This window comes from Sinocyclocheilus anshuiensis, unplaced genomic scaffold (assembly GCF_001515605.1).
Source record: "Sinocyclocheilus anshuiensis isolate Anshui unplaced genomic scaffold, SAMN03320099.WGS_v1.1 scaffold144, whole genome shotgun sequence".
Classification (NCBI taxonomy): Eukaryota; Metazoa; Chordata; class Actinopteri; order Cypriniformes; family Cyprinidae; genus Sinocyclocheilus; species Sinocyclocheilus anshuiensis.
The window spans coordinates 79,568-88,378 of record NW_015555720.1 but is presented as its reverse complement, the minus strand read 5'-3'; the positions used below and the strand labels follow the sequence as shown (position 1 = coordinate 88,378).

Below are 8,811 nucleotides of genomic sequence, written 5' to 3'. Positions count from 1 at the left end.
AGAGCTGGTCTGAGGTCCTGAAGCTTTGTGTCCGGTCTACGTAGCATCTTAATGCTCGGACGGGACAGAGAAAAGCTAGGGCTGGGTCTGCCTCCTCTGGGGGCAGCACTTGCACGCTCACCACCTGATCCCTGAAGGGAGTAGTGGGAACATTGGGCACATTGGGTTGGGGCCTCAGGGTTACCTGGGAGTCAGCCGGCCCAAACTCTAGGCACAATTCGTCGACCGAAAATGCGTGCAAGTCCCCTACCCTCTTGATGGAGGCCAATTCAAGCAGGAGCAAAGTTTTCATTGACAGAAACTTTAGCTCGACTGTCTGCAATGGCTCAAATAGGCCCTGCTGTAGTGCTCTGAGGACTAGAGTCAGGTCCCAAGAGGGTATAGAGGGGGGCCATGTCCCCACCGATTTCCCTTCGACGGGGTCGCGGTTGGCAGCAATCGCAGCCACATAGACTTTAAGGGTGAAGGGAGACAGCCTTCGCTCCAACCCCGTCTCTGAGTCAGTAGATCCTTCCTCAGAGGAATCTGCCAAGGAGGGGCTGTCATGAGGAGCACCAGTTCCAGGAACCAAGTCCAAGTGGGCCAGTAAGTTGCCTGCCAGCAACTCGAGGCAATTGATGTGCCAGTGCAGTTGGGGGCCCGTCCAAACACCCGACACTGCAAGCCCATCAAACGTGGCCCCCCAGCCAGTGGTAGAGGCATCCGTGTGAACCACAGCATGCCTGGAGACCTGCTCTAGGGGCACTCCTGCCCGGAGGCACGGTTCGCCCTGCCGGGTGGAGGCGGTATTAGGACACAACTGCATCGCAACCAACCGCTCCACCGGGGGGACCCCCGTATACCCCCTAGCTGCACCACCGTCGAGAGTGGTGAGGGAGGAGGAATTAGCAGGTCGATTTCTGGCAGAAAAAGGTGCCATCCACAACCTGGTAAGCTCCTCATGCACTTCCGGGAAGAATACAAACGGTAAAACAGTTGGAGTTCTGTTATCGCTAGAATATAGCACACCCGGAAAAGGCTCTCAGCCAATCAGATTTGAGAACCAGAAAGAACTGATGTATTATTGTAAAATATTAGAACTGTTTTCTATTTGAATAAAATTTTGTATGTAATTTATTCCCGTGCAAGCTGAATCCTTCAAAAATCACTGTAAGATGCTTTTTTACTCAATAAACATTTATTATAATTATCAATGCTAAAAATTGTTTATACTTATTAATATTTTTATGGAAACTGTGAACACCACCATTCAAAAGTTGCAAAGACTCATTCAACTGATCAAACAGTAAACACATTCATAATGTGACAAAAGATAAATGCTGTTCTTTTGACACGTCTATGTATTTAAGTACATGTATTTTGTTAGAAACTGAAGGACAAATCAAAAATGGTGCAGAATGATATTGCGCTCCATCAGTGACTCATGCGCTGCTTGACTTCCTAAATGTGCATCTGTCTTTCTCCTTAAGCTTTAATCTAACCCTTATTTTACAGTCATAGCGATGTACATGTCAGATCAGGCATGTGCAATCATCTTTATTAGTGTGAGAGATGCTGCTAAAATGCTTTTGCGTGATTCTAGTTTGATTGCCTCAAGTTTTTTGGGATGTGTGACCGTGGAACGGTTTGTGCCAACAGGTGCTTGCGAGAACTTCCTGTGGCGCTGTTACTTTGAGCTGCTTTCTCTCCCAGCCAATTGTGTCCTAATTAGAGATGTGTGATCTTGCTAAAATAGAATGGTGTCACTATAGGATAATTTGGAGAAGTGAGGGGTGCGGAGAGAGCGAGAAATGATAAGGGAAGGAGGTATCTGAGGATTCCTCTTCCTATCTCTGTCTTTGGATTCCCATGGGGCTGCAGACACACTTGAAAGCTGTGAAGTGTACTGTTCTGCCCTGCATTCTCCTCGTAACTGGCCAAATGCTGCATTGGGAAAGATTTAGGGAGGTAGGAAGCCATGGCAAAGAAACTCCTGCGTCTGTCTCTAAAACTATCTATCGATGTTTTTCTTTTGGCTTGACTCATCTCTCTGTTCTTCACATCTTCTTTTTTGTGTTAATATAGGGCTTTGGTCCAATACCTAGTGTGCTGCCTGGCTGTCTGCTGTCTGCATAGACAGATGTCTTCTAGAAAAGCTGTCTCCTAACTGTCATGGAAACTCAAAAGTGACCGATTTGGAAAACTCTTCATAGGCAGCAACTCTGCATGGGAGACTCGACTCAACTTCAATAGAGTTTGGCGTTAGCATGATACTAAGCTAATGAAACAAGACTTTATATAGGCATCTTATAATGCCTTAATTATAAGAACAAGTTATTTAATAAACTATTAATAAAATTATTATTATTATAAATCATATTATAAAGTATATGTAAATAATAAGGTGCTATTGTTTTTGAATGAAACATAACTTTTATATAGAAAGAAATTTAAATTTCTGTGTATTAATACAATTATTAATATAATATAATTATTATATTATATTAACAATATAATAATAATAGCAATAATAGTAATAAAATCATAATTACAAGTACAAAGCATTACAATTATTATTATTATTAGTATTATTGAATTTTAAATATGTTTCATATAGAATGGTATTTATAATCTTAAATTTTATCACCTAAATGAATGAATGAACGAACGAACGAACGAATAATTAACTAAATAAATAAACACTTATATAAATTCACTGTTTAATAATTAATATGATATGATATGATATGATATAATATTATATTATATCATATCATATTAACAATATATAACACATATTGCATTATTACTATTTTTTAACACAATTTAAATTCTGAAATATAAATACAATGTATAATTATTATATTAATAACAATAATGATAATTCTAAGTATATTTAAATACAAAAGAAATTATTATTATTGAATTAAATATTTGATATAATTTTTTTTATATGGAATTAAATTTATTTTAGATCAATCAATCGTCTCTTGAGATCAAAAATAATATTTTCTATTGTAGATATCACAACAGACACCAGTAACTTTAGTGGTAGTACATATGGTAAATTATTTTGATTAAATGTAGTTAATTGTATATTGATATATTTAATCAATATATATTTATAGATTCATATATTTTTATACTGCATAATGATGTAATTACACAAGGTTTTTTTGACATTCTAAATGAGTGAATTTTGTCTAAGTGAAGTGAACTCTCATTCTGGGATTTCCTTTTCCACAAAGAAAACATGTGGCTGAAATGAGGTCTTATGGCATTATAATTAAGCTTCCTACCTTTTGGAACAGGCTTTGGGTGGGGATTATGCCTTATGATGCCTTAACATGCCGCCTATGGAGGCAGCTCACTAGATTTTGGAACAGAGCATCTGTCTGCTTCTCCCCTTCTCTCCTCCCATCTTTCTTTTTTGTGTGAATATGTGTGTGTGTGTGTGTGTGCGCGCACATGTTCGAGAAAGCAGGATTGATTGCCTGTGGCTGACATCCGAACACTACACTTTAAACACAACTGCAGGCTTTTAATCATTGATAGGCTTTTGCTGGAGTCAGGCAGGCTACGGGGCAGCCCTGCGCTCATGCCAGAAATGACTGATTCACTCTATGCTCTTTCAGATCTTTTATTCAAGCCTTTATTTTATACATATATGTTGTTTGTGTTTAGTACATGTGAGACAGCAGCAGAGTGTGTTCAGATGGAGATGTGTGTTTGTGTATGCGTGCGCTCCTCAGGGACTCGTGAGCACAGCCGCCTTTGAGACGCATAAAAAACAGAGGGACAAAAGAACAGATCTCTTCTTACAACTTTTTAATTCTGTAAGAATTTTCAAAACTGTAAGAAATCAAAAAAATTGTAATGTCTAAAATAACTGGTTTTATTCAAGCCACAAATATTATTTAACATCACTCAACTAACTAAAACCTAACTGAAAACTAATTTAAAAATAGTTTTTAAGGTAATATTCGCAGGTTACTACATTTTACAGTATATATTAGTCAATGCTTGCATGTGTTTCATAACTTTTCACTGAACAATCTTTGCCACAGTACGGTCAAGCAGGGATATTATAGTTAACTAAAACTAAAATTAAAACTAAAACCATATAAAAATTTGTTGCTAAAAAATAAAATTTAACATTAACTGGAATAATTGTTGTTGTTCTTGTTGTTATTATTAAATGAAATATAAATGAATATAAATTTCATTAAAACTTATCAATTTTAATCAATTGTCTCTACATGAGATTTGAAATAATATATATCCAAATATTTTTATTGTAGACATGACAACATCACTAAATGTAGAGATTTATAGTTATAATTTTTAATTATATTGTTAAATTGCAGTGAATTATATTATATTATATTATATTATAACAGAATTACTACAACTTTAACTACAATTAAAATGAAAATATTAAAATAAAAAGTAATTCAAAATATTAGGAAAAACTATAACAGTATCTTAGCAATACTAAACACTGCTGTCAGGTACCTCCTTTTGTAATCTTCTATAAAATTAACTCTTCAGCATTCTTTAAAGGAACCGTTTACCCAAAAATGAAAATTCAGTCATTATTTATTCACCCTCATGTCATATTCTGCAGCCAATATTTGTGTAGGACAGATTGTAGTGCTGCTTTCTGGAGTGCAGTTCACTCCTTCACCAGTTTTTATGGTCTAATTATGCAGTGTGAATGTGAAGCTAACCTTTGAGTCTTTGGTTCCTTATTTTCGGTGAACTGCCCAGCTTTCAGTAATTATCCTTATAATTTGCATTCCAACCTCTTGTTCTCTATTTAAACTAGCTTTTACTATTTTTACCCACTGATTATTAAAGTGAGTGGCATGGCAAGTGTGAACTGGTTACTCGCTGTATGCTAGTCTCAGCTTCAGAACAATGAACCATCGACTGACCATCTGGTTACACACAAAATCGGCAAGCTCCAGTCTGATTGGCTGTCTTAATTTCAGATCAGCTCACAGGGAAATAGCAACTGTAGAAAGAGATTTTCCTTAAAGGCTCTTGAAGCACTGTGCTCATGTGTCGTAGATAATTGCATTATTATTATTATTATTATTATTATACAGACCATATATACACATATTATTATCATCATAAAACATAAAGACAAGTGAGGAAGACGGCTTGTTTGTGACACAGATAATTTGAATTGTTTACATAATAATAATAATAATAATAATAATAATAGTTTGACAAATTAATTAAGTTTTAAATTCGTGAAACGTTTCCAAATGTAAAACTGAAACAAGATTTTGCCAGTTTTTTAGGTGTTTATTTGATTCCCCCCACAAATGCATTAACATGTATTTTGCAAAGCTGAGTGCAATACAAAGATTTATTTGTAAAATTAGAAACAACAGATACAATTGATGTATTTTTGGATTGTATATATTTCTTTGCGCAATTTTGAATTGTCCCATGCATTAGTGAGAAGTTCTCATACGGTTTTTAACTACATAACAGTGAAACAGTGGACTGCAGACAGTCAGGGCTTTCTTTTCCCCGCTATTCAAACTGTGCAGAGACCTGACCTGTGCTGAAAAGTGTAGCGTTTGGCTTTAAGCACCCTGGACAGCTCCCGAGCACACAGTGTGCTCATCTCTAATGCTGCTGCTGATATCCACACAACACAATGTAGCCTCTCACACACCACAAGCTCTACAGTACGTCCTAATGCCATCTTGATTTACAAACCGCTTCGGTCCAGTTCTTGCCCCGCTCAGTTTTGCATGCGTAATTTGTGGAGTTATTTGCGTATGATTTCACACAGAAGTTTGGACGGCGAACACTGGGTTTTTTAATGCTTCCTCTGTCTCTTATCTTATCCTGGTCCTTTCTCTCTCTTCTCTCTAGAGATTAGGGAAGAAAACAGCCCAGATTCCCCCGTTCTCTCTAACACACACACATGCTCCCTCCCCCACTGATAGGATCTCTAGAGGATGAAGTGAATTAATGACCTCGCTGGAGAGGGCCAGAGCTCTCCAAATCACCCGCTCATGATCACTGTGTGTGTGTGTGTGTGTGTGTTTTACACTGCCACATATGCTTATTTCTACTATATATATGCAAGCAAAACCAGTCGCACTGTTGCATTAAATTCAACCGGCTGAAAGCTAGACCTGTTCAGCCATGAATTCAAGGCGATCTGAGCGCTGCACACAGAGCTGTCTTTGTTTTCCTTGTTAATTATATACACCAGTCTCCTGCTGTGTATTTGTTTGTCTCCACAGCAGTTTCCTCTCTTCCTGTGACAATATTTAACAGACCTCCAGTTCTCCCAGTGGAGAGCCTGTCCCCCTCCCTCCGCTCCGACTGCAGGCTTCAGCAGGCCCATATACCACTGTGATAGGAAACATATGGACAGAAACACACTACACAATCCGGCGGGCTTCATATGAGCAGCTCTAGTTAATGCTGCTCGCACTATTTCTCATATTTAGGGGTGGGAGTTCTCAGTATTACAATGTTTGTGCTACATGAATGATATTTATTTGTTGAGTTATCAGACATGTGATTTTCTTCTGGTGAATACTAAAATGGGCAAAAAGTATATATATATATATCTCAAAGATGGACATTGCATGAAGGACTGAAGTCATGTTTAGATACCAGAATGTTATTAACCTTGCGACTGCATAGCAACTATCCTCAACATCTCAACTTCCTACATCTAACATAATCTTCTTCTTCAAAAAAAAAAATTATTATATTCATGTCATTATTTCTTTCTTTCTTGTAACACTTGACAATAAGGTTCACATGATTAACATTAGCTAATGAATTAACTAACAATGAACAAAATTCGAATTATTCTACACTACTGTTTAAAAGTTTGCAGTCAGTATTTAAAAAAAAAACTCTTATGCTTACCAAGGCTGCATTTATTTGATCAAAACTACAATAAAACAGTATTATTGTGAAATATTATTATATATACAGTAAATATTATTTTATGTTTTAATATATTTTTTATTTTTTCTGTGATGGCAAAGGTGAATTTTCAGCAGCAGAAATCATTCTAAAATGCTGATTTGCTGCTCTTATTTTATTTATTTGTTTGTTTATTTGTTGATTGATTGATTGATTGATTGATTGATTGATTGATTGATTGATTGGTTGGTTGGTTGGTTGGTTGTCAGTGTTGAAGACTGTGAAAACAATGCTGCTTAGTATTTGTGGAAACCGTAATACAATTTTTCTGCATTTTTTGATAAATAGAAATTTTAAAAGAACAGCATTTATTTGACATAACATTTTTGCAACACAATTAATGTCTTTACTATGACTTTTGATCAATTTAATGTATTCTTGCTGAATAAAAGTATTAAATTAAATTAAATTAAATTAAATTAAATTAAATTAAATTAAATTAAATTAAATTAAATTAAATTAAATTAAATTAAATTAAATTAAATTAAATTAAATTAAATTAAATTAAATTAAATTAAATTAAATTAAATTAAATTAAATTAAATTAAATTAAATTAAATTAAATTAAAAATCTTACAGACCCCAAACTTGTGAACGGTACTGTAGGTTAATGTTTGCGCAATCATTAATTACAGATGAACAATATTATATTTGTAAATTACCATACACCTAGAATAATAATGCTGTAAAACATGTTCATTGTTAGTCTATGATAACTAATATCATTTAATAATAACATATTTTTAACTTCTTTCTTTTCATTTAAATTTGTGCACTTTTCTCTTCTCTTTGCAGCCAAAAAAGCAGCCGATGGTTCTGTCATCCCGAACGGCTACTGTGACTTCTGTCTAGGAGGCTCTAAGAAAACAGGCTGTCCTGAAGATCTAATTTCCTGTGCGGACTGTGGCCGATCAGGTGCGACCAAAGCCATGTAAGCTCCCCTCGGAAATGGGGTTTATTAATTTTCTCAACATATTACCTTCTTCTCGGGCTCTTGCAGGTCATCCGTCGTGCCTGCAGTTCACGGTCAACATGACGGCGGCGGTGAGGACCTACCGCTGGCAGTGCATCGAGTGCAAATCCTGCAGCCTGTGCGGAACATCAGAGAACGATGTAAGTCAACTGAACGAAGCAACTTACTTTTCCAGTGGACTCTTTGTTGTGTTTCTGAACTGTTTAATCCAGGGCCCCAGCGCTGGTGTTTGGGGACATGTGCATACAAGGATCAACTTGCATTATTTTTACAGGATCAGCTTTTATTCTGTGATGATTGTGACAGAGGGTATCACATGTATTGTCTAAGCCCACCTATGTCGGAGCCTCCGGAGGGTATGTGCTATGTGTTTAAAATTGATGTGTTTAAAAAGGAAATAAAAAAAAGAATCATATTCTTAATCACTATTTTTGTATTTGTAGAAATGCATAAAATAATATAGAGTCCTAGGAGTTATTTTCATGTATGTTCAAATATATAGTTCAAGTATATAGTTATTTTCATATAAATTTGTATAAATATACAAATAAGTATATATATATAAGTATATATATATATATATATATATATATATATATATATATATATGCACACACACATACACAAGTATACATATATAATATTAAGAAATTGATAGATAGATAGATAGATAGATAGATTAGTTCATGATAATTTCAACATTTACCAATAAATTATTCTTGGAGTAGAATATATAATTTTTTATACAATGTTTATATCATATAAATTAACATCAATTAATAAATACTTCATTAACAAATAAAATTTATACAATATTTTGTGTGTTTTTTTTGTTTTGTTTTAAGCATAAATCTTGCTAATCTAGTGTTTTTTTTATTAATTAA

The 8,811-nt window shown here is 35.1% G+C and overlaps 1 protein-coding gene across 2 annotated transcripts in view; it reads left to right on the top strand.

The window, feature by feature from the left end:
• The window catches only part of LOC107672425 (zinc finger protein neuro-d4-like), a 55,796-nt gene that overhangs the window by 46,307 nt on the left and 678 nt on the right, over nucleotides 1–8,811 (top strand). For both annotated transcript variants that reach the window (XM_016465612.1, XM_016465615.1), the window contains exons 9-11: nucleotides 7,750–7,869; nucleotides 7,955–8,067; nucleotides 8,202–8,283. In XM_016465612.1, the coding sequence (XP_016321098.1) occupies nucleotides 7,750–7,869; nucleotides 7,955–8,067; nucleotides 8,202–8,283 (315 nt within the window). The remainder of the gene's footprint in view (nucleotides 1–7,749; nucleotides 7,870–7,954; nucleotides 8,068–8,201; nucleotides 8,284–8,811) is intronic.